Genomic DNA, 26,384 nt, shown 5'->3' on the forward strand with positions numbered 1-26,384 from the left:
AGGCGCCCTCATGCACAGTGTCCTCCTTAACCTTGGGAGGTGAGCATGCATAGTGTGTTTAGAAAGTTGTACACATACCTATCTGAGGCTTTCTTTCCTTTTCTGGTAGAGTGCCCCCTGACAGGCATACTACGCCATTTGGTCTATTAATGCACATGCCCGAGAAGTTGCATCTCTCTGGTGCTTGCATTCAGTTAACACTTTAGTGCAGCGAGTGTGAACCATCAGGAAATGGCCTCTCCCTGGTGCCAGCTGCCAATCTATCACTTTTAGAGAGGCAGTGGGATAATTGCTGAATCATCACCCGACATTCCTAGTGGTTGGGGAAGACCCCTCCCTTGCCCCACTCATGCCTGTCTACTACCTGTAACAGGTATATTACATGCATTTTTGACTTACAGTAGTTTCAATTTAGGATGGGTTTATTGGGATATAACCCCATTGTAAGTGAGGAGCATCTGTAATTTAGTAGTGTTAAGTATATTCACGTTGTTGTGCAGCTAATAATCTCTAGAATATTTCATCTTGCAAAACAAACTCTGTACCCATTAAACAATAACTCTGGCCAGGCGCTGTGGCTCACGCCTGTAATCCCAGCACTTTGGGAGGCTGAGGTGGGTGGATCACGCTGTCAAGAGATTGAGACCATCCTGGCCAACATGGTGAAACCCTGTCTCTACTAAAAATACAAAAATTAGCCGGGCGTGGTGGCACCTGCCTGTAGTCCCAGCTACTCGGAAGGCTGAGGCAGGAGAATCGCTTGAACCTGGGAGGCAGAAGTTGCAGTGAGCTGAGATCACGCCATTGCACTCCAGCCTGGCGACAGAGTGAGACTCTGTCTCAAAAACAAACAAACAAAAAATCAAAAAAACAAAAAAATAACTCTTCATTTCCCCCTCCCCCAACCCCTGGCAAACACCATTTCTACTTTCTATTTCTATGCATTTGACTACTCTAGGCACCTTATATCATAAGTGGAATCATACAGTCTATGTCTTTGTGATTGGCTTATTTCACTTAGTATAATGGCCTCAAAGGTTCGCCTGGGTTGAATCTATTTACTTTAAAAAACTCAGTTCATGTATCATCTTCTCTATTAGGTCTTCTGTGACTTCTCTTTGCTTTACCCTATTTCCAGTTCGACTTAGATAACCCTCCTCTATATTCCCTTAATACTTTATTGTGCTATACTATAACTGTTCATACATTGACTTATTCCCCTTCAATATACATCTTGTTGGCAGAGATACTCACTTTTTCACACTGTTAACTTTAAACCCCTATCAGAGGCTGGGCGTGGTGGCTCACGCCTGTAATCCCAGCACTTTGGGAGGCTGAGGTGGGTGAATCACTTGAGGCCAGGAGTTTGAGACCAGCCTAGCCAACATGGTGATACCCTGTCTCTACTAAAAATACAAAAAAATTAGCCGAGCATGGTGGTGCATGTCTGTAATCCCAGGTACTCAGGAGGCTGAGGCAAGAGAATCGCTTGAACCCAGGAGACAGAGGTTGCAGTGAGCCAAGATTGTGCTGCTGCACTCCAGCCTGGGCGATAGAGACTCTGTCTCAACAACAGCAACAAATTCCTATCAGGGAATTGTTTGGTACATGAATAAGTATATTAACTTAGATTAGATCATACCTGTGTAATAGGGAAAAAAAATAACTTAAAAGTTTACTTCTATCTTAGTAAAGATAATGCTAGCAGTAGGCAGCTGAGCACTGATGCAGTCCAGGATGCTATAGTGGTTCTACAGTATCACTGACACTTAGTCTCCTAAAGTTTTTCTCTAACTTCAGAGCGTGAGTTTTATCTTCAAAGTTATGTCATGACCCAAGATAACCTTGGAGTTCCCGCCCTTATGTTAGTGTTATAGGTCAACAATATGAAGAATAAAAAAGGACTTTCTTTCCTACTGAATTATATTTATTTCAAAAAGCCTTAGATCCACATAGCTTTATGAATGAAATGTTTGACTTAAATCTCATTGGCCAAAACCACAAAGGCACATCTAGCTGCAAGAAAGGATAGGATAGGCACATCTAGCTCCAAGAAAGGATTACATAGCTGAATATATTGTACCAGCCATAGAACAAATTATAGATGTAATTCAAGTCATTTGCTCAGTTTTTTGTTTTTGTCAGCTTTCAATTATGTGTTTAACTTTTAATTCTTTTAAAGAGCGTATTCTTTTTATCTAGATTTAAATTTTCTTAGGGGTTAAGTAGAGTGTATATGAAAGTTAGGGGGCAATTTTATACTTTTGAGAAGGATAATAGGTTATATATTATATTAATTTATTTCTATTCTTGAATAGCTAGTTTCTCTAATTGCACCATTTGTATTTTTTAACATAGTAATGAAGAATTATTTGAAAAAAATACCAAAATACGTCAGACATTTGTTGAAAAGTTAAACATATCTTGTTAAAAGTTAACATCTTTTACAGCTAAAGGCATTTATGTGAACAACAAAGATGTATTTTGGATAGCCTGTTAACTTATTTAAAATAATTTAAAAGTAGTCTTCATAGTTTTGCACCCATGTTCATGCATATGTGAATACAGGGTGAATCATTTGCCTTAGAAGGGTTTATGAATCTACTTTATCATTATTAAATTAGCATAATAATCTTCAAATTTTATTTTAATTAATTATTCCCAGCCTCATCCTGCCAAGTAGTATTTTATTAATTGGTTGCTTTTCTGTTACATGATTTGAAGAACACATTCTAGCTGGGGCAAAGGAAGTAATTAGGAGGCTATTTGCAATGTTCTAAATTAGAGATTACAGTTGGACTAGGTTGGTAGTACACAGGACAATGAAAAGTGGTCCAGTTCTGAAATATTTAAAAAAAAATTATTCTTAAACTGGTAACACTATTACTATATTATTTTTGACTCTTGCCAAAATAGGTCTTCAATCTGCTGTATTTTATTAAGTTAGATGTGGGATTAACAACATTATGAGATCTCTATGAAATTATGATCCCCTTTCTAACACCTTTTTTTGGCCTTATAACAGAGAAAACAGCTAACTCATTATTTGAACATAGATGTCTGAACTGATAGCAAAGACATTGTGTTGGTAGGTCTTGAGCACAGATTTAAACAACGTGAGATAATTTAATTTTGTACTTGTGCATAAATTTAAATGTTTTCATCAGTATTATTTTTAAAATAAAACAAATGAACTAAATATTTTTAACTGATTTGTTACATGTAGGACTTCTTTCATCATGCCAGAAACAACCAGTCTTTGTTTTCTAAAATAAATGAAGAGAAAATAGTTTTTTTCTTACATTTATTAGGAATAGATACAAATGGACATGCTCATCGACCATCCTCGAGGTAATTTAATGTTGTATTTAATTGTATTTTTTAGGGGAAACAGCTATTCTATTGAACTTTTTATTATAACATTTTCTTTGGAATTATAACAACAGAGCTAATATTTTAAATAACTACTGTAATGTTTATTAAGTTCTGGATTATATGAGATTTCTGATATAGTGGTTTAAATCATATGTGCTGTATCCAGATGGCACATTAATATAAGTAAAATATATCCTGTACATATTTCATAATCTTCATTTACTGAAGCAGAGAAAAAAAATTATCTAAAATATCTATATATTTTAGAAATATTTTCAGTGAATCTTGAAAATATAAAGCATTTTATGGTATTAACTTTTGTATCACCAAAAGATGTAATTATTTATTCCTTGTGTATTCCCTTTAATTAGCATTGTATCTAGCAAATAAATTGTATAAATTTTTGTATACCATAGTTCAGTAACACTCCTTATATATAACAGCAAATATTTTTCTCACTTTTGAAGACCATAAGTAAAAGGAAGATACTATGTTATACTTTTATTTCTTATTTTGCATTTGGTTTAAATTAGCCTAACAGTGGCTGTAAAGCCTATTGGGTTAGCTGCCAGTAATGTATACCTCACAATCCCCTTCTTAAACATTGTAATTGATGGAATATTCATATCGAATGAACCTTGTTCAGTTGTGTGGCAGTCTTAAATATAATGTGTTCAAAACGTGATATTATATTTTATATCAAAAGCACTTTAGGGAATGAAAATATTCTATACTTGAAATGATACTTTTAATGTGGCCAAACAGTATAGTTTATGTATGTAGTAAGAGTGAGAGACATGGCCGGGCGCGGTGGCTCACGCTTGTAATCCCAGCCCTTTGGGAGGCCGAGGCGGGCAGATCACGAGGTCAGGAGATCGAAACCACGGTGAAACCTCGTCTCTACTAAAAATACAAAAAATTAGCTGGGCGTGGTGGCGGGCGTCTGTAGTCCCAGCTACTCAGAGAGGCTGAGGCAGGAGAATGGCGTGAACCCGGGAGGCGGAGCTTGCAGTGAGCCGAGATTGCGCCACTGCACTCCAGCCTGGGCAACAGAGCAAGACTCCATCTCAAAAAAAAAAAAAAAAAAAAAAAAGAGCGAGAGACATGAAAGTCATCTATCTCATTTAGGACCTAAAAAGGGTTTATTAAAATATATTTGTTAATCAGTCCTCTCCTTTTAAACCATCTTTGAAAACTATTTTGGGTTATTTTGCTTCATTAAAAGGAGAAAAAAATTATTTCAACAATCTAGAGTGCTCTGATTTTAAAATATTAAAGATGAAATCTAAAAGCATTTCAGAAGTTACTGATTTTGAATGTAATGAATCCACATTGAATAAATTTGATTTCTCCAAATTAATTTAATTTGTTCCTCTGTTTCTTTACAAATAGAGACTACAAGGACAATATTAAAAAAGTTGATGATGGAGTTAAAGAAATCGTGTCTATGTTTAACCATTTCTATGGAAATGATGGAAAAACAGCATTTATCTTTACCTCTGACCATGGAATGACAGACTGGGGTTAGTGTGTCTTTAATTGATATGTGCCTTACAATTAAAGTAGTATAAATGTAGCTGGCAAATATTTTATGATGTTGAGAGGATTAGATGTCTTGCTGTATACAAAGTTTCTAGCACATAATTCTGTGCTTAAAATGTTATCCTAAAAAACAACTGATCTTATATAAAAAATATTTTCTCTAACTAAAAAATGAATATATTCTCATTTACAAATGAGAAACTAGAGAAAAGTGGGGAAGAAAATAAAAAGTAACTATTATTTATCTACAGAGAATTAACTGTATATGATGGCAAAGGGAGTGATGTGAAGATGGTATTACTGAGGGACCAAGGGCTGCTGAAATTCTGTCCCGGATAAGCCTGTGCACCCTGTGAGATTCCCAAGGCAAATGCAGTGTGTGCACAGAGAACAAAATAAAGCAAAGATGAGATTTGTCCCCAGATCACAATATGGATTTCTAGTGATTTGAGTTCCACTTTATAAAAGACTTCTTTTGGCTCTACCTGCCAGAGTGGCCTGGAAGAAAAGGACCCAGAGACCTTGCCATCTTCTCCAGAACAGACTTAGTCTCTACTGCTTGCACCGAGCTTGGGTAGTTACTGCCCAAGGGAGCTCTCTGTTCTTTCTGTCTGCAGTGCTGCTGTGGCAGCAGCAACATTTCTTCCATGTCTTATTGTTATTATTTCTATTCTTTCAACCATAGTTACTCAGCAGGCATTCTGGTTTTTTGTTTTACTTTTTTGCCTGTTTGTTGTTGTTTCTCTAACTCGCTTTATAGGAATATTGTCAAACTAATTGCCATAAAAGGTTGTAACCATTTGGTAATGTAGTCACTAGAATTAACTATGTGTGGATCAACTCTTTAAAACAAACTATTTTAAAAAATATTTAGTTGTAAGTTAGTTCTTCTACATTTGTCTCATTACTGGTATCTTATTTGTAGGTTCCCATGGGGCTGGTCATCCTTCAGAGACTTTAACTCCTTTAGTCACTTGGGGAGCTGGAATCAAGTATCCCCAAAGAGTATCAGCTCAGCAATTTGATGATGCATTTTTGAAAGGTACAAGCATTTCTTTACTGTGTTTATAAATACAACCTCTTAAAATAAGAACAAAGTTTAAATTTTTAAGAAATCACTTTTCAAATTTTAGTTGTAAATCCCTCATTTTGACATTTGTGCCATTACTATTTCTATAGAAACACTACAAGGGGTTGTTGGTTTTTCTCTTCTCACAGAGCCATTTATTGAACCCTTCCCAGCACACCACTGCTAATAACTAGACTTTCTAAATGTCTAAACTGATAAACTGAACTTCTGATGTTCTTTTATTAATTTATTAATATGAATGTGAGGTAGAGTAAATAAAAATTAAATAAGAGGAAATTTAAGGTTTCGTAGAGGTAAATAATCAGTTTGATTGAGATTTTTCAACCCAAAGTACATACTATCAGTTATAAAATCACACTACCTACAAGATATCTCTATTAGATAAAAAGCAAGAGGTAGTACTGAGCTATTTCAGCCCTAGGCCCTAATGAAGACAGAAGAGCACAGTGAATAATGCACTCAATAGCATGTCTTCAGTAAGTAATGGTGCATTTTTCAGAGGGCGATTTCTTATATGTTTGTAAGTGCTACTGGAGAGCATCATGCCACATCACAGGTCCACAGAGGAGACATTGACAAAGGGCCAGAACGGTGCAACCAGTACACTGTCATGATTATTTCCAGATTTATTTAAGCATGAAAGAAAAAGAAGCTAGAGGACTCTTTTTTTCATCTACTACGTATCTTTGAGATAGCCCCTGCTTTCTCAGAACTTAACATTCTAGTAGGAGAATTAAAGCAATTATAAACAAAACTTACACGTTATGATAATTTTATGAAGAAAATTAGGGTGATATGATAAAAGAGAAGGTAGGACCGGGCTCTTTCTCCACCCTGCCCCCCGCAGTTTCCTTAGAGACAGGTTCTTGCTGTGTCTCTAAAGGAATGGAATGGGCTGGAATGTAGTAGCTGTTCACAGGTTCACAGGCCAATCGTAGCTCACTACAGCCTGGAACTCCTGGACTCAAGCAATCTTCCTGCCCCAGCCTCCCAAGTAGCTAGAACCACAGGTGTGTACCACGCCTAACTCAGTCCCCCACATTTTTATTAAGATATTTGGCAAAGGAGGCAAAATGCATTGGTTTTAAATGTATAGCTTTATGAATTTTACCTGCATATATATACCATGTAATCTCCATCCAGATTCACCATACATTTGCAGTATCCTAGAAGTTTCCCTTATGGAGCAGGATACATTTTATAGAGTGGGCTAATAGAATATCTCTTCACAGTTAGGATAAGAGGGAGCCATTCATATGAAGGTTAGGGCAGGAGTGTTCCGGGCAGAGGGAATAGCAAATGAAGAGGCAAAAAATAGAAAGAGCGTAGCTTGTTTGAGGAACAGAATTGGAAGGCTGATGTGGCTGAGCACTGTCAGCTAGGAGCAGAGTACAGTGAGTTGAGAGTTGGAGAGGTAAACGAGGTAGATCATTTGAGGCACCAAAGCCTGGGTAAGGAGAGCATGAAGTGTGTTCTGAGTGCAGTGCTCTATCATTAAAGCCTGTTGGGGCATTGCTAACATTCCAGTTTGCCACAGGAGCTACCTTTCTGACTGCTCTGTGGTAAATGGATTAGATTGGATCAAAATAGAAAGTAGGGTAAATGTATGTTTGTATTTATGAGATTTAACTTTATTTTGGCATTTGATTTCATATTGAATTGATGTTTTAGAATCACATATCAAGAATCATCACAAAAGAAATGTATTTTTTCTCATATGAATATTAAATATCATACATTTTAGAGAAAAGGAATGTGCATTTTTTCATCAACTGATTAGTGTGAATTTTTGGTAGAGTCAGAAACTTATTTTTGAACTTTAATTAGCTTATTGAATGAAATTTTATTATACAAATATCTCATAAGTCTTTTGGCAGTGTATCCTAAAGCCATTAAATCAAGACTTGGTCTCTCATAATCACTTGTTTCGATTTCTGTTTAATGCAATTTCTGAATTTATGTGTAGAAAAATGGAAGAATGAGCCTATCTTTGAAGGCAATTTTAATAATAACTCAATATACTATGTTAACATTTGTGATTAGTGACTACAGGAACATCACAACTACAGTTTTAAGTGTTTTGGGAGCAACTGCCATCACAGAAAAAAAGAGAGGCTTGAATTAATTAACTTTCTATCAATTGCCTCAATAACTCTCTAGAACAGGATTGTAATGAGTTGTCAATGCTGACAGTTGTTACCATTGTGCTTTTTCACTTCCGGCTTTCCTTCCTCAGCCTCTGATGTTTTGAAACAATTATCTCCCAGTGAACATTTAAGAAGCTTAATAAATCATCACAAGAAACACCAAATATTTACTTTTTGTTTTTTTTTTAATTCTTTAAAAAAGTACACCTTTGCCATACTTGGCTTAAAATAGACATTTCTAATACCTATGTTTTTCATAAGTATCGGCCACTCCTAAAAATCAAATGATTTATTCTTTTTTAAATCTTAACATCAGAGCTTGTGTCTGATTGTGTCTTTCAGAGTGGAGATTGGAGAACTGGAAGAGGCTAGATGTCAATCAGGTATCCATTTCGATTTTATTACATTCAAATTTAATTTTATCTTCTATAAGAAGGTTAGACAAAAACTATGAAAAATAGATAATAGTAATATTGACAAAGTCTTTTTCAAAACATTTCAGTTACTAAAGGGAATTCTTTTAGTGCAAATATTTTAGTCCAACTAATCTCTCTTGTGGCAAAACAAACAAAACTTCAAGTGAAAATGAAAGATTTCTTCCAAATAACACTGGATAATTATTTGTTATGTAAATTGAAATTTGCATGCCTGTTAAATTTCTGTGATTGCTTTTCATGGTTGTATTGCGTAATTTAAGCACAGATCTATTAAAATTCCGGTTATGGGTTTCTTTCCTATAGTATGTCAGTTACCTTTTCTTTTTGTTAACACATATTTTACCTTTACTTCTAACCAGCAACCTTACAAATGCAATGGGAAAAAAAATGATGAGATTATAAATTACCCAGCTAGAAACCTTCTGTTAGAGGAAAATGTATAGCCAATCTGATAAAGTTAGACTAGTAGCATTGTCTGTAAATATGAAGCACAGAATTTTCCTTGTTAAAAACATGCTACTTTAATAGCCATCTTCACTATTTGTAGAAGGTATAGCATCATTGGGATATGGCTTCCGAAGTGGCAGGAGTATTTTGCCTTCCAGGTCACCATACAAGCTGAGATTACTTACTGTGGTGGACAAACCAAGGTCTAGGATCTCACTTTCAGGCCTATGGTTGTAGAAACTTGTTTCTTCCCAGCATAATAAGAATAGTCTTCTCCCAGGATAGATGCATGCTACCCAAGTAAATGAACATGAACATATAAAGTCAGAATAGCAATTTATTAATTTGCCATTAAAAATCACTTGCAAAAAGACAGGAATGACTTGAAGATCACAAAACAAGAATATCTCTTATTCATAGCCAGACCAGATCATAATCAGCAATTGAACATAGATTCAGTTATTGCTCTCTGAATTGTCAGTCTGTTGGCGAACACTCTTGCTTCAGATCTCCATCAAATGAGAATCTCTTACTCATTCCTTCTACTAATATTGTGATGTGTCTGTGGTGTGTTTCAACTTTGTACTAAGTGTAAGTATTTAGTGGCAAGTTAAGGCAGACGTAATCCCTGTCCTGGGAAATTTATACCTTAGGGGTAAGAACAGATACTCATCAGTCTGTTGTACAAATACATGTAAACTTGTAGCTGTGGTAAGTACTGCAAAAGAGATTTGTGCAGCTGTGAGACTGTAGAGTGGATGTATGTGATAGACTGTAGTCAGCAAAGCCTTCCTGAGAAGTCGAGGATTGAGCTGAGATTGATGAATAAGCAGGAATTAGCAGGCTAAGGCAGTAGGAGGAGGGCTTTTCAGGCAGAGGAGATGCGTACCCTAAGTTCTGGTGAGAGGGTACATGGTGTATTAAAGGGTCTTGAAGAAAGCTGTTATATAGCAATAGAAACCATGGGGTGATGTGAGGCAGAAGAAGGGAGGCACAGCCCCTTCAGGGTCTCGTGGGCCTTGTGAACTTAATTCTGAAAGTTCAAAGAATCCTTGAAGAGTTTGAAGCCTAGAGAGTGACACGATGTGGTTTTTTGTGTGTGAAAGAATCCCCCTGGCTGCAGCGTGGAGAAGAGATTAGAGGTGGCCGACAGTGGATTCTGAGGGAAAAGGAAAAGGCGATTAGGAAGACTTGGAGATTTCCAGTTTTCTGGAGGATGGTACCTGGTAATGACAGTCTAAATAGTAGCAAGTGAGAAAGACTGAGAGCCTGGGAACAAACTTGATGAATTCCAACTTAAAGTGAGGGACTAGCGCAGGTATCTGAAAAGGAGGAGCCAGTGAGATAGAAGAAACTCAGCTGTGTGGTGTTGAGGCCAAGAAAGGAATGGCCTATGCCATACTGCTGAAAGGTCTAGTAATGCCAGCAACAATTGTAGCTACCATTATCACAGGCTTGTTATGTGCCAGGTACTTTATAAGTTTTATCTCATTTAATCCTGTCATACCTCTGTAAGGGAAAAACTTGCATTTATTTTTGTAACTGATAAAGAAATCAAGCAATTGGAGGGTTAAAAAACCTGCCTGAGAATTTGAAACCGGGCATTCTCAATTCCGAGTACTTTATTGCCTGAAAAATTATAAGGAATTATATAAACATAGTCAATTAGATTTAGAAAATGGGGTTGTTAGCTCTCTTAGAGAGAGCAGTGTTTGGATTGATAAAGGGTCATAGTGAGTCACAGTGGGCAGAAGAGTGATGGGAAGGTGAGGAAGTGAAGATAGAAAAAGCATGAACAACTCTTCTGAGAAATTGAACTTAAAGAGGAGATATCTAAAAGTGGTATTTGGGATCTTTTGACTAAAGAGCCTCTTCTCTGGTTTATGTCTTTTCTGGACATCACTGGCTGGTCAAACCTCCTTCTGATACTTTGTTTTTCTAGTTAATATATACATTTCTCTAGTTAAAGTCTACTCTTGATATTCATTTTATGTCTAAATAAGGCATCCTTTGTATAATACTGAAAAACTATTACATAAATTGGTCAAATTCTTAGCTAATAGGATAAGTAATTTTTTGTTTTAGTATGTTTTACATTTAGGGCCTTTAGTGGTTTCTTTTCAATCTTTTTTATAGATTCATACACATCTGGCAAATGACACTTTTAGAGATTAATAGTTTTTTGTATTAAATACATGTTTGAAGGTAACTGATTGTAACAAATATCATGGTTATATTCCAAAATATGGTTGCATTACATTATTTAATTTCTTTGTTAATGTCTATAGACTTCTTAGAATTGAGCTTTTTATTTGTAGGCTGATATTGCACCATTGATGACTTCCCTTATTGGAGTTCCCTTTCCTCTTAACTCAGTGGTAAGGAATAAAATTTTATTATCAACTCTCAGTATAAAAAAAATATCGCACAGTAAAAATGTACTTTTTTATGTGTTTCTGAATAATCTGGGTTGTTTTTTTTTTTTGACGAGGTCTTGCTATGTTGCCCAGGCTGGTCTTGAACTTCTGGGCTCAAGCAGTCCTCCCATCTCAGCCTCCCAAGTGTCTGGGATTACAGGCATGCACCACTGCTTCCAGCTTATATAATCTTTGATTACATTTAAAACTATATATTCCTGTATATTTATTTCTAAATATGCAATACCTCATGATTGCTTGTGTATTATATTCTATAACATGGAACATGAGCCAAATAGCTTTTCTTTAAATGTTTTAATTTTCTAAAATGTGTATGATGTTTATCTTTGTATTCTGGTTATAACTGATAGAAATGTATAAGTAATTTTTTTATTACAAGCAGCAAAAACTGACTTCGTTTAAAGGGAGGAAATTATTGAAAAGATATTGGTGATTTGCTGAAACAAAGTGGTGCTTGAAAACCAGGCTTGTAATAACCTGGAACCAGGATATCTGGAGACTTGGAAGAAGGAACCACAGCCATGATCCCATGGCAGAGCTGTTCTCAGGGCACTGACATGAGGGTAGAGTAGCATTATACCTTAGTTTCTATCCCTTGACTATCAGAAGTCAAATTCCAGATGGTCTAGCCTGGGTTGTAATCAGCAGGTCCCTGGATTATAACCTAACATGCTGTATGTAATGGGCAAGATTTCTCAATAGAAAATAGTAATGCTGTTAAGAATGGTCCCTAGGTACCGAAATGCCGAAAAATAACTATTTCAACCAGCCACTCTTATTAGCTCTTCAAAATCAAATGTACTCTTAAAAAATAATGTTATTTAACCCAGAATGCTGAGTAATATGACCCCGACAGTCATAGTGTTTGTGTATATGTATAATGAAACAAAAGTTTAACAGAATAGTCCTTACTCTTATTATGTACAGTACAGTCTGATATGTCTGAAGTCTTTTATTTTAAGTATGCTGGATGTGGCCTACCATAGTAATTGTTTTTTGTGTGTGAAACACTCAGTTCACTGCCTAGCACATAGTTAGCGCTCAGCTAATGCCAGGTGTTACTGAATTTAATTCATCTCTTGCTTTGCTTACCTTAATACATCTACTTTGTGAGAAAAATAATAGAACATCTTTCAGTTATTGTTTTAAAAAGATTTTTCATTTAACTATTTCAATTATTTATTTGTCCATATGCCTTATCTTTATTGCTTTTAAGTCTGTTTTGTTTTATAAGGATAGCCTGAGCTGTCTGAATACTATCAATAAGCTGGTGTTTGTTATTTTCAGGGAATCCTTCCTGTGGATTATCTTAACAACACTGATCTCTTCAAAGCAGAGAGCATGTTTACAAATGCAGTACAGATTCTTGAACAGTTCAAGGTAAAAAAAAAAATTTAAAAAGGCATGCACAAAAATGGACAATACTACAATTTAAATATTGAATATATTTAGGGAAAATATTTGATTTTGTTTTTAACTATTTCCCTGTAATTTACCTTTAAATTTTATGTATTTGACTTGTGTTTCACATTTCTGAAGTGTAGTTTCCATGGCTCAGTCTGAGAACATAAAATTGTCTTTGAGGAGTATGACTGCATGTAAGATTACCACATATGCTTACAAAGACTACAAGTCAATTCTTTAACTATTAGAATTTGCCCCATAGAAATCATGTTAGAGATTGCAACATTTCTTATCATTCTATGTATGTTATGAGATTCCTTAAGAATTTAAAGAGGTGACCCTTTGAATAAAACCTTCTGTTATTCTTAATGCTTTTAAGAATAAGCGGTTTGGCTTGTTTTGTTTTCAGAGTTAAGGAAGTACAGTTTTAATTACAGTATGTTACTTTGCAAGATTGATATGTTTAATTCTCAGCTTATTGAGATAGTAAGAAAATGTTAAATTTTTCTTTAAATATTTATGAAACAATATAGTAACATAGAATTCCACTTATTTTCAAAGTGGTTAACCATCCCTAAAGAATCATTTCAATGGATGTTTATATTTCAAAATGAAATTCGTTTTTTTCTCATTTGTAATATTTTCATACTTGGTTCCCAGGTGAAAATGACTCAGAGAAAAGAAGTTACTTTACCATTTTTGTTTACACCATTTAAGTAAGTCCCTTACATTTTTTTATTAACTTGAAGGAAAGAATTTTCCACTGACTTTGCAATTTTTCACTGAGTGATAGGATTAGTTTACTTACACAGTTTGCCATTTTATATACATTAGTGTAAACTCCAAATTGAAATCCTCTTCTATTACTCTTGTTAAATAATGAGCCAGGTGCTAGATAACTTTGAATGGCTGGAAGAGGAATGGGGGAATGGAGAGATACATGAGAAATATTAAGCAGGTGAACTCCACAGGGCTTGACTGGTTGGCTAGGAAGGTGTGGGGGCAGGAAAGAGTGTGACTTCCTGGCACTTGGCTTGGTTGATTAGAAAGATGCTGGTACCATATGGCTTATTGAAAGAACTAGTTCAGGAGACAAAGATGAATGTTACTAAGTTCAACTTACATTTGAAGATATCAGTGAATTAATTAGAAAGAGGGGCTTGGATCTCAGAAGATGTATGTTGCTTGTGAAGATTTTGAAGCCATGAGAATAAAGATAGGCTGGGCCAGTGGCTCATGCCTGTAATCCCAGCACTGGGAGGCTGAAGCGGGCAGATCTCTTGAGCTCGGGAGTTCGAGACCAGCCTGGGCAACATGGTGAAACCCCGTCTCTACTAAAAATACAAAAATTAGCTGGGCATAGTAGCACATGCCTGTAGTCCCAGCTACTCGGGTGGCTGAGGCAGGAGAATTGCTACGCATGTAGGAGGCTCTAGAATTCTGGGAAACATCAACTCCTACTGGGTGGGTGTATTAGGGTTCTCTAGAGGGACAGAACTAATAGGATAGATGTATATGTGAAGGGGAGTTTATTAAGGAGTATTGACTCACATAATCACAAGGTGATGTCCCAGAATAGGCTGTCTGCAATATGAGGAGCAAGGAAGCCAGTGTGAGTCCCAAAACCTCAAAAGTAGGGAAGCTGACAGTGTAGCCTTCAGTCTGTGGCCAAAGGCCCGAGAGCCCCTAGCAAACCACTAGTGTAACTCCAAGAGTCCCAAAGCTGAAGAATTTGGAGTCTGATGTTCAAGGGCAGGCAGCATCCAGCGCAGGAGAAATATGAGGCTGGAAAACTCAGCAAGTCTGCTCATTCCACATTCTTCTGCCTGCTTTATTCTAGCTGTGCTGGCAGCTGATTAGATGATGCCCACTTGAGGGTGGGTCTGCTTCTCCCACTCCACTGACTCAAAGGTTAATCTCCTTTGGCAACAATGTCACCGACACACCCAGGAACAATACTTTACATCCTTCAATCAAGTTGACACTCAGTATTAACCATTACAGTAGGCGAAGAAGAGAGCTGACTTTGGTGGGCAGCAGATTTTGCTGTCCCAGGTCCAGGAAGATGTGTTTTCCTTGAATCAGGAAAGGGAAGATCTAGATCACAGACCTGGCTCTGCACTACTGACTGTATATGTGGGCTTGCATCTTTGAGGTTCACATTCAATTAGCAAGGATTTTGCTATTGATCAATTAAGTAGAAATTGTTTTATCTATGAATCTTAAGGATGTGATTGAATGACTTCATTGGAATTATTTTTGACAACTTCTGTTGCACTAGTGTGATATTCATAAATTAGAAAGGCACGGTGGCTCACACCTATAATCCCAGCACTTTGGGAGGCTGAGGCGGGCAGATCACAAGGCCAGGAGTTTGAGACCAGCCTGCCTAATATGGTGAAACCCCGTCTCTACTAAAAATACAAAAATTAGCTGGGCGTGGTGGCAGGCCCCTGTAGTCCCAGCTACTCGGAGAGGCTCAGGCAGGAGAATGGCGTGAACCCGGGAGGCAGAGGTTGCAGTGAGCTGAGATCATGCCACTGCACTCTAGCCTGGGCAACAGAGCGAGACTCCATCTCAAAAATAAAAGAAAGGCGTAAATATTGTATTACCCTCTGAATAATGTGGTTGTATACTTGAGTTTGTGTGTATATATATGTGTATAGGAGAGTAAAAATAAAATGAAATTAGGATTTTGCAAGTTACAATCATATAAAATTGATTACCCTAAATATATCATTAGGATATTATGTTATTTACATCTCTTATGCTAATTCTAATTTTCTTTTATTGTAGTATAGAATTGAGATTTGTTAATGGAATTGGTTCTGAGGAATATATAAATGTTCATACCTTTTTCAAGAAATATTGATTGACTAGTATGTGTTTTGTGCTATAGACAAAGGCTTTGCATTCATAGAGTTTATTTGTACAGTAGTGTCACAAGCAAACCATAACCAAATGAAGAGGTGAATAAGAAATACATTATCAATTCCTTTTATGAAGAAAATACACAGGCTGTTGAGAGTGAGAATAAGTGAGGGTTACTTTAGACCAGCCACTTTAGAAAGGCTGGTTCGGAGCCTGGCCAATGCAGTGAAACCCTGTCTCTACCAAAAAATATAAAAATGAGCCAGGCATGGTGGCACCTGCTTGTAATCCCAGCTACTCGGGAGGCTGAGGCATGAGAATCACTGGAACCCGGGAGGCGGAGGTGGCAGCAGTGAGCCAAGATCCCACCACTGTGCTCCAGCCTGGGCAACAGAGTGAGACCCTGTCTGAAAAAAAAAAAAAAAAAGAAAAGAAAAAAAGAGAAAAGAAAAAAAAGAAAGGCTAGTTAAGGAAGGACTCTTCAGCAAGGGTTCAGGTGCACACTGCTACCCCTTTTTCCACGTGGCATGGTAACTGATCATAGACTTCCCCTACTTTGATGTTCAGTGTCTGCCTGCACATACATATTTAAAGCCACTATGTCCTCTGGGGGTGTGGCGGGATGGCTGATTCCCATGTACTGGCTCACCCACTCTAGAGCGTAGTGACCAGCCCTGCCTGTAGACCTGTCTGGCTAAAAATCACCACTTGCTAAAAGCCTGCAATATGGCCAAAAAGATCTAAGATAACATGAGAAATGGACTATTGAGGTCATATGAAATTCAAGGAACAGAACCCAACCTAAAAACATTAAAATTCTCAGAAATATTTAAGAAACTATTGCATCCATAAAACAAAAGCGGCATTAACTTTGCAAAATGTAGAAAGGTACTAGATGCATTAAAAATAACTTTTACATTTAATAAAATAAAATAAATATTTCATAAGAAGAATGCAACAAAAAAAGATAAATTGTATAAGAATGGTCCAAATGAGAGGCAGATCCTCCAAATTAGAATAGGAAGTGAGTAGACCTCAAACTAAATGAAATGAATTTTAGGTAATAGATGGATTGAGTAAGAAGCTGGAGGAAATTAAGGACATGATGTATACATAGAAAGCATACATTTCTTCATCTGCCCCCCCACCAAAAAAAACAATGACAATAAGAAACTTCAGGGAGAAAGAAACATTTCAAACTTTACAAGAAAGCATGCTTCAAATATAAAGTACCCTCAGATGTGGCATGATTTTGAACAGTTGCTAGGAGTGTGAGAAAGGGAATTCATTTGAACATTGTCACGTGGATCAAAGCTTTAAAGAAATAAATGAGAAAATCTAATTGTAGCATAAAACTTTGTTTTTCAGTGGACAGTATTTAAATAGTCATGATGATGTAAATATTAGTTTTCAGCTTTTAGAGTCAATCCTTGGACAAAGCAGGGAAGAATGAATTATGATTACAGAATAGAATGCAAATGTTAGCAGCCTTGAAAATGTACAAGTGCAGTTAACAGGTTGGAAGGCAGAGAGGGAAGGAAATGTACATGGAATAGTAGCGGTGCTATTGTCTTCATGAAATAGAATATGGAGAATTTTATCTTTAGTTGAATTCGTCAGAGGTTTAGGTATTAGTTTTTGTTTTGTTTTGTTTTGTTTTGTTTGAGACTGACTCTCGTTCTGTTGCCCAGGCTGGAGTGCAGTGGCACAATCTCGGCTCACTGCAACCTCTGCCTCCCGGGTTCAAGCGATTCTCCTGCCTCAGCCTCCTGAGTAGCTGGGATTACAAGCGCGTGCCACCACGCCCAGCTAATTTTTGTACTTTTAGTAGAGACGGGGTTTCACCATGTTGGCTAGGCTGGTCTCGAACTCCTGACCTTGTGATCCACCCGCCTCGGCCTCCCAAAGTGCTGGGATTACAGGCATGAGCCACCACGCCCAGCCTTAGGTATTAGATTATGAAAGTAACCAAGGTCACCAAAAGGGGAGGTAAAAATGTAATATAGCCAAATTGAGTGGGGAGGAAAGCCAGAGACAACAGGGGGTCAACAAAAAGTACCCCCAGTCATCAAGTCAAGAAAAAGTAAGAAGAACATGTTTTTTAAAAATGTGGGCAACTACCGGAATAACTAAAAACAAACACATGTAAAAGTTTTTGGTCTGGGTTGGTGAACTGAGAAATGAAAAAGAGTTATGCCGTTGTGTAGTGTTTGATTTTTAAAAAATATGTGCATATATTGCTTTGATAAAACATATTTTTAAAAGTATGTTTATCAAAATAAATAGATATTCTAATCATTGGCACAAATTCAGTAGAATATGTAATTGGAAAAGGATACTATTCATAATAGAAATAAAATATCCAGCAATAAAATAATGAGAAATGTATATTGTAAAGAAAACTATCAAATTTTATTAAGGACATAACAGACAATATAAATAAACAAATGTTGGATAGTACTGTTCAATATTGTAAAAATGTCGGTCCTCTCCAAATTACTTACTGAATATGGTATTATAACAAAAGGATTTGTGTATAACTCAAAAACATAATTTTAAAATTTATATCAAAAATAAATTCTCAAGAATAGCTTAATTAGTTTTGAGAAAGAAGAACAAGATAAGAGATTTGCTCTGCTAGATAACAGAACACATTCTAAAGCTATTATAACTCTAAAAAACGTAATATTGATGCAGGCCAAACATATAGATTTAGTGGAACTGATTCATGAATACATAAAGAGATAAGATTCACTTGTCTACAACATGCAGCTTGACTTATGATGGGGTTACATCCCTAAGTTGCAAATATTGTAAGTGCAAAATGGATTTAATACACCTAACCTACTGAACATCATAGCTTAGTCTAGCCTACCTTTAAGGTGCTGAGAACACTTACATTAGCCTACAGTTGGTCAGAATCATCTAACATAAAGCCGACTATATAATAAAGTATTGAATATCTCAAGTAATTTCTTGAATACTGTATTGAAAGTGAAAAACAAAATGATTGTATGGGTACTCAAATTATGCTTTCTACTGAATGCATATCACTTCCATGCTAGCTGAAAAATCCTAAGTCAAACTCTCATAAGTTTGGGACTATCTGTATATGGGATTTGGTTTTGACTAAAGGTGGTGTTTCAAATCAGTAGGAGAAAGATTTGTACTACGAAAATTAACTATTCATTTGGAAAAAATAAGGCTAGCTCTTGTAACCTCATTTCATTCACAAAACTAAATTCTACATTGATTAAAGAACTAAATATTTAAAAATAAGTAAAAGTGTGAGGTCTATAAAATATAAAATTTAACAGTCATATGGAAAAGATATTAGCTAGCATCATAATCAGAATTTTATTTTATCTTTTTTTTTAATAGAGATGGGATCTCCCTATGTTGCCCAAGCTTATCTTGAACTCCTGGGCTCAAGCGATCCACCTGCCTTGGCCTCCCAAAGTGCTGGGATTGCAGGCGTGAGCTACTGTGCCTGACTGTAATCAGAATTTATTAATTATATTAGTTATATAAAATTGGAAAATATACCAGAACCAGGTGGAATACTAAATTGAAAATTATTTTTTAATCATTTAGGGAGATGTGAACCACAGAAATTATGTGTTAAATTATTTCTAAGAGTATTTACTTTCACCCATTAAAGATTTCATTCCTCCTTTGAGGCATTTTGAAATAGAATATTTGAGGGCATTGATTAAATGTTAGCTCTGCATTACAAATCTTTAATGTTTGGTGTTATCAGAAAAAACAGTTATCACCATTTACTGAGTACCATCAACCCTTTATTTCTTTAGTCCAGTGGGTTTTTTTCACATTAACATCATATGTTTCTTTTTAATCACTTTTATATATGCACATAATGTCAGCATGTCTTCTTAGAAACTGTATCAAGTGAATGTTGGCCTATAAACATAAAAGATCAAAGAATACTGTTGTCACACATGCTTTTAGCAAAAAAGATAACCCAGGTTCTTTACACAAACTATTGTGTAATAAAGTCTTTCCTTTTGTATAAGCATCATTTTTTTGTTCTTAGAAATATATTGTTCACTTGTCTGTTCTTAATTTGAGAAAATTTATCTAGGACATTGGCATCTGAAAATTCATAGTATCTAAATTTTCGTGACATGATTAATTTCACCAGCATTATTAGATTTTAGTTTAATAGTATCTTCACCATTTTTCCATTGTCTTGTTCAGTCTTTTCTAGCATAGTTATGAGTAATTGATGGATAATAAAATAATTCCTAGGGTAATGAAATAGCAAATGTTTCAGGACATAGGAAAAATAAAATTGCCAAGATTCTTTTTTTTTTTTTTTTTTTTTGAGACGTAGTCTCGCTCTGTCGCCCAGGCTGGAGTGCAGTGACGCAATCTCGGCTCACTGCAAGCTCCGCCTTCTGGGTTCACGCCATTCTCCTGCCTGAGCCTCTCCGAGTAGCTGGGACTACAGGCGCCTGCCACCACGCCCGGCTAATTTTTTTTTTTTTTTGTATTTTTAGTAGAGACGGGGTTTCACCGTGGTCTCGATCTCCTGACCTCGTGATCTGCCCGCCTCGGCCTCCCACAGTGCTGGGATTACAAGCGTGAGCCACCGCGGCCGGCCGCCAATATTCTTTATCTTAGACTTGTAAAAGGGTCTAACAGGGCCATGTGGTAATTGCATATCCTATTTTTTTGCAAAAATAAGTAAATTTTCTCTTTCATATTGTAAAGACCTCTAAAAAGAATAAAAGTCATAAAACATCCATTCTGATAAATAGAACTGCTAAAAAAAACAAACAAACCTAAAGCTAAAATTGGGTCCAGTAGACCCTGGTGATGGTATGCTGAAGGATGACCAGCAGGTGGAGCTACATGACCAGGAGAGGCATAAAAGGCTCGCCCATCTGTAAAAGGAGGAAAAACACTTTATGTTTAAAATTGTATACTGTAGAGGCTGGAGTAAGACAAGACATAATTTAAAAGAAAAAATGCCACAGAATAAGAAGAAAGCAAAAGAGATCTCTTAAGAGATATCTTAGGGGGAAAAATACGGAATTGGGAAGGAGATATATACCTTGCCAATAGAAGCAAAAATATTTGTTACTTTTTTATTTGAAAATTATTATATAAATTTGGGAAACAAAGAAATTTTAACAAAAAACTGTATTTTCTACTAAAATGGCAACAGTATTTGGTTTCTCTAATAAAATTTGTTTCTTTTAGCTGATAAAGGCCCTTCCCTTAGACCCAATTTAAGTACTAACTTGTATATGAACCTTTCTACCAGTTTACCTATCTGATTTATTTGTAATTTATTTGTAATTATTTGTAAGAAACGTAATTTTCTGCTTCAAAACTGAAATTTATCTTAAAAAAACTTCTGTGCATCACATACTTACACAGAAAAATATTATTCATTTATTCACTTATGATATGAAGGGTGATATGATGCTATATCATTGATCATGCTAAAGGAATGAAAATTATTCTAGAAATAAATTTTTATCCTGCTTTCTCTGTCTTTATACTCTTAAAATATTTTTCCCTTTAAATAGACATTCTAAAAAGGAATAGACAAGTATTACTAAAATATTAGGTCATGTGTAGATGAAAGCAAAAAAATTTTGTAACAAAAATCAGAGTAAGAGGCCGGGCGCGGTGGCTCACGCTTGTAATCCCAGCACTTTGGGAGGCCGAGGCGGGCGGATCACGAGGTCAGGAGATCGAGACCACGGTGAAACCCCGTCTCTACTAAAAATACAAAAAATTAGCCGGGCGTGGTGGTGGGCGCCTGTAGTCCCAGCTACTCGGAGGCTGAGGCAGGAGAATGGCGTGAACCCGGGAGGCGGAGCTTGCAGTGAGCCGAGATTGCGCTACTGCACTCCAGCCTGGGCGACAGAGCGAGACTCCGTCTCAAAAAAAAAAAAAAAAAATCAGAGTAAGAAAGGGCAGCATTTTAGGAGATCTTGTCCTCTAAACACTAGTTGACCCTGAATAATTGATAAAATTCTTGATAATCCTAAAATGTGGTTTATTTTATTCTATAGTATTAAGTAACCATGAAAAAAATGAATAGTAACAATTACAGCAAAGTAATGTGCACAGATTAAGACGACTCATTTCTCTCTTTTTTTTTTAACTTAAACATGAGATGTTTATAGATTCTTTAGAACTTGATATTTTCAGTAAAAACGATTTAGTCAATAAAGGAAATTTTTCCTCACAAATTACTATGTAGAATGTTGTATTTCAAACATGTTGCTTTTTAAGTTAATAATTCATTAGTTTATTCATATCTGTAACTATGCATAGATTAAAGGGAAAATGAACAATAAATAGTAAAACCATCACTTTTCCTTGTGGGCAATCTGAATTTGGGCAGTTGATGGGAAGATATATTAGTTTTCTAGGGTTGCCATAACAAACTACCACAACCTACATGGCTTAGCATAACAGAAATACATTCTTTCACAGTTCTAGAGACTAAAGTCCAAAATTAAGGCTAGGAGTCCAAAATCAAGGTGTCACCAGAACCATGCTCCCTCCAAAGGCTTAGAGAAGAATCTTCCCTTGCCTCTACCTAGCTTCTGGGGGCTGCAAGCAATCCTCGGTTTCCTTGGCTTGTAGCTTTTTCATTCCACTCTGTATCTCTGTCATCAGTGGTCTTCTTCCTTGTGTCTCTGTCTCCAGGTCTCTCTCTCAAGGACACCAGTCACTAGATTTAAGGTTCGCCCTAATTTAGTATTAATGTGCTTTAGCTTGATGATGTCTACAAAGACACTATTTCAAAATCAGGTCACATTCTCAGATACCAGGGGTTAGGATCTTTTTGGGGGACACAATTTAACTCTCAACAGAAATTGATAGTTTACATTTGTCATTATTTCAGCCATTGCAGAGTAATTATCTTACAATGCTTCATTGATTTACTTAACCAGTATTTATTGTTTTCCTACTGTGTCCCAGGCACTATACTGGATGTTGGAAAAGATAGACATAGTGCCTGCCCTTGTTGGACTCAAAGTCTAATGGGAACATGTAGACAGTATAGCAAATGATACAGCGTGATAAGGGATAGTTCAATGTATTATGAGTGACTGTTTTTGTAAGAACATTTGAGGAGCACCAAACCCACAGATGAGGGATGCACATTTATAGGAAGTTAAACAAGACAACTTCAGTGAAGACAGTGTTGGAAAGAGAATTTTTGATTTGTTGATACCTCAGAGAGCAGCTGAGATGGAGACGCAAGAAGTCTTCAGCTCAACACACTTCTGAGGTAGTAACAGCCAATATACCAGCTTTCATTAACTTGACACTAATTGCTATGGGCTGCATAGCAATTATGGGTCTGAGACAGCTAAGAATGTGGTCTTAAGGTGGGAAAGTATGGCAGTGATGTGCTAGCAAGAGGCTCAGCTCTCTGAGAGAGGAAAAGACTCCCATTAATAGCCTTTGCCAATTTCATTGGTATAAATACGCTCACTATGATCAATCTCAAGCTACCAAGGATGATGCAACTAGAGAAAGGGAAGAGTTGTACACCATCTGCTCTTGGGAGCTGGTGTGAGCAGCCCTCAGCACGCCACTGAGGGAGGGAGAGAAGGGAGTAAGGAATTGAGGCAAGGGGAGAGAAAGCCAGGTATTGAGAGCTAATAGAAAGTGCTTTCCAATGTTGGCTTTGCATTGTCCTTGGAAGGGAATTTTGCAGGGAGTGAGGAGATCTGCATTTCCAGTGAAATATCTTTGTATACTTATATTTTAATATTTCTTTATGATGACTTCTTGTTTTAAAGCCAAATAGAAGAAATTTAATAGTTTTTCTTTTGCCTTACATTTTTCATGTTAAATATATTAAAGAAAATGTATTTTAGCTAAGGGACAGTAGATGCAAATGCAATAATAAAATATAGCTATCTAGAAATAATGGGCTTATAGAATTTAATGAATATTTTAAACATTTTATTAAAATATTTTAATGACTCAAAACCCACTTTGGTAATGTGAAGACAAAGGATAATTTTTTCCTCGTATCAACCTAAATGAACTCTTCTACCTTCTTTTCTTTTTGTCTTGATCTCCGTGGCTGCATGTGAGTATCCAGCTGTGCCCTGAGCTAACACTGTTATCTACGCAGTGATTCTGGAGTTGGGTAGTTTTTCCTCCTGATCTCTTATGGACCCCATCTGTTCTAAAGTTCCTTGTTTAAATGTAAAATACCTTCCGTGGCTTAGTGGTTTTACTTATGTTACTAGCTCTGTAGACCACAGGCAAGGGAAGATTCTTCTCTAAGCCTTTGGAGGGAGCATGGTTCTGGTGACACCTTGATTTTGGACTCCTAGCCTTAATTTTGGACTTTAGTCTCTAGAACTGTGAAAGAATGTATTTCTGTTATGCTAAGCCATGTAGGTTGTGGTAGTTTGTTATGGCAACCCTAGAAAACTAATATATCTTCCCATCAACTGCCCAAATTTAGGAGTTTCTTTGGCATTCCTCCTGGCTGGCCTCCAGCCATTTCTTTGTTTATACTTTTTACCACAAGCAAATCTCATCATCTCCAAAGCTGATTTCTCTGAAAGCCCTTAGTTTGCCATACAAGTGTCTGAAAGGAGGGGAAGAAAATAATCAAATCCTTTGCCCCAAGTTTGAAATTCAGGAATTTTATATATTTTTTTGTAATGTCATGAATAGTATAGTGATTTTTAAATGTATAGTGGTTTTATATATGATATTTTTAAATTCAGGAATAATTCTTGAGGGAATTATAAGATTTTTTGACATTATAAAAGTGGGAATAAAAAATATTTTAGAAGATAAATATCCTAAACCGAGAGTTGGAAAATTTCATGAGGATTTTTTTATGTTTGTTGGTCTGTTTTCCATGTGTAGTTTCCCATGCATTTTCTTGTTGGAAAAATAGCACCATGTATTTTTAATTGCCATTTCCATCATCAGTCCTATCTTCTCCTTCCACTATTATGTATGTTTGTTATGGCCTGGATAATTGGAGTAAGAAAATGCCACAGAATATAGGTCCCAGCTACTCAGGAGGCTGATATGGGAGGATCACTTGAGCCAAGGAGGTCAAGGCTCCAGTGAACCTCAGTCACACCACTGCATCCCAGTCTGGGTGAACAAACAATACCTTGTCTCAACAAACAAACAAACAAACAAACAAACAAAAAAACCAGACTGTTGCAGTTGTTCAGGCAAATGATGAGGTCTTGCACCATTGCTTTCCTCATGACTACCCGCTCACATTTATTATGTACTTAGTGTATGCAAGGCACTGTTTTAAATAATTTATCAGTGTTTGCTCATTTAATTCTTAAAACAGCCCGATATGGCGGGTACTGTTATTACAGATACTTCGGCTACAGTGGTTTGACTTAGGATTTTTCAACTTTATGATGGTGTGAAAACTATACACATTCAATAGAAACTATACTTCAGCAACAGTATTCAATAAATTACGTGAGATATTCAGCACTTTATTATAAAACAGGCTTTGTGTTAGATAATTTTGTCAAACTGTAGCCTGATGTAAGTATTCTGAGTACATTTAAGATAGGCTAGGTTAAGCTATGATGTTCGGTAGGTTAGGTGTAAATGAACATTGACTTAAGATATTTTCAACTTATGATGGATTTATTGGGATGTAGCCTTATCTTAAGTTGAGGAGCACCTGTATCTCATTTTCACACGAGGAAATTGAATCAGAAAGATACTTCCCCCAAATAACAGAATTAGTAAACATTGAAGCTAGGATGGAACCCAGGCAGTCTGGCACAGAATCTATCACTAACCAGAGTAAGATTTATCCTTCCCAGTGTCCTCCTTGAGAAATACTGCTTTAAGATTGACAAGATAGGAGTGGAAGGAAATTAGGGATTTAAGGTACAGTGGAAGGTGAATCATTAAGCCCTAGGCAATGGCCAGGTGTAAGGGAAAGAGGAAGGGTTGAAGTGTGAAATTTCCTGTTTTAAGAGATGTTGTACATATATTATGATTTACTAAACTGCTGCTCATAGGAGCAGGGTCAAGTTCAGTTGTGGATCTGCTGAGTTTGAGCTGCCTGTAGAACAGCATCATGGTGTGACTGTATAGACAATTGGAAATCTGAGTTTAAGGCTCAGGAGCAGGAATCGAGCTCTAAATATAGATTTTGGAAATTATCCATACGCTAGTATTAATTGATGCTGTGAGGCTGGGTGAAATCCCTCAGTTAAGGATACTAGAGGCTGGAATATTGGGCAAGGACAGAGAGAAAACATAAGAAGTGCTAATATTGTTTTTCCCTATTTTTACATTTCATAAAATGGATTTTCAATATATGATGAAACTGGGATGCAGAGACTTTAAAAAATTCACCTGAAGCTTTTAAGCACATGTAAGCATTTCATTACAGGATTTTTATGTTCCTTGATCATAGTTTACACTAGTTCTTTTGTTCCAGCCTAATCACTCAGCACCTGTAATATAAAATGATATTTTCTGTGGTAAAATTTTAGAAAAATGACATAAATTTGTCAGTTTGCAGACACTATAGTGTTTACCATGAATTCATGGCATCAATATTTAGTTTATCTGGGAGAATGTAGAAAAATGTATTGATCATTAGAAAGTATGA

The 26,384-nt window shown here is 36.3% G+C and overlaps 1 protein-coding gene across 9 annotated transcripts in view; it reads left to right on the plus strand.

The window, feature by feature from the left end:
• The window catches only part of PIGN (phosphatidylinositol glycan anchor biosynthesis class N), a 140,748-nt gene that overhangs the window by 35,085 nt on the left and 79,279 nt on the right, over window positions 1-26,384 (plus strand). For all 9 annotated transcript variants that reach the window (XM_055297343.2, XM_063639679.1, XM_063639818.1 and 6 more), the window contains 7 exons: window positions 3,227-3,351; window positions 4,768-4,898; window positions 5,843-5,959; window positions 8,497-8,537; window positions 11,357-11,416; window positions 12,764-12,856; window positions 13,541-13,596. In XM_055297343.2, coding sequence (XP_055153318.1) covers window positions 3,227-3,351; window positions 4,768-4,898; window positions 5,843-5,959; window positions 8,497-8,537; window positions 11,357-11,416; window positions 12,764-12,856; window positions 13,541-13,596 — 623 coding nt within the window. The remainder of the gene's footprint in view (window positions 1-3,226; window positions 3,352-4,767; window positions 4,899-5,842; window positions 5,960-8,496; window positions 8,538-11,356; window positions 11,417-12,763; window positions 12,857-13,540; window positions 13,597-26,384) is intronic.

This window comes from Symphalangus syndactylus, chromosome 1 (assembly GCF_028878055.3).
Source record: "Symphalangus syndactylus isolate Jambi chromosome 1, NHGRI_mSymSyn1-v2.1_pri, whole genome shotgun sequence".
Lineage (NCBI taxonomy): Eukaryota > Metazoa > Chordata > Mammalia > Primates > Hylobatidae > Symphalangus > Symphalangus syndactylus.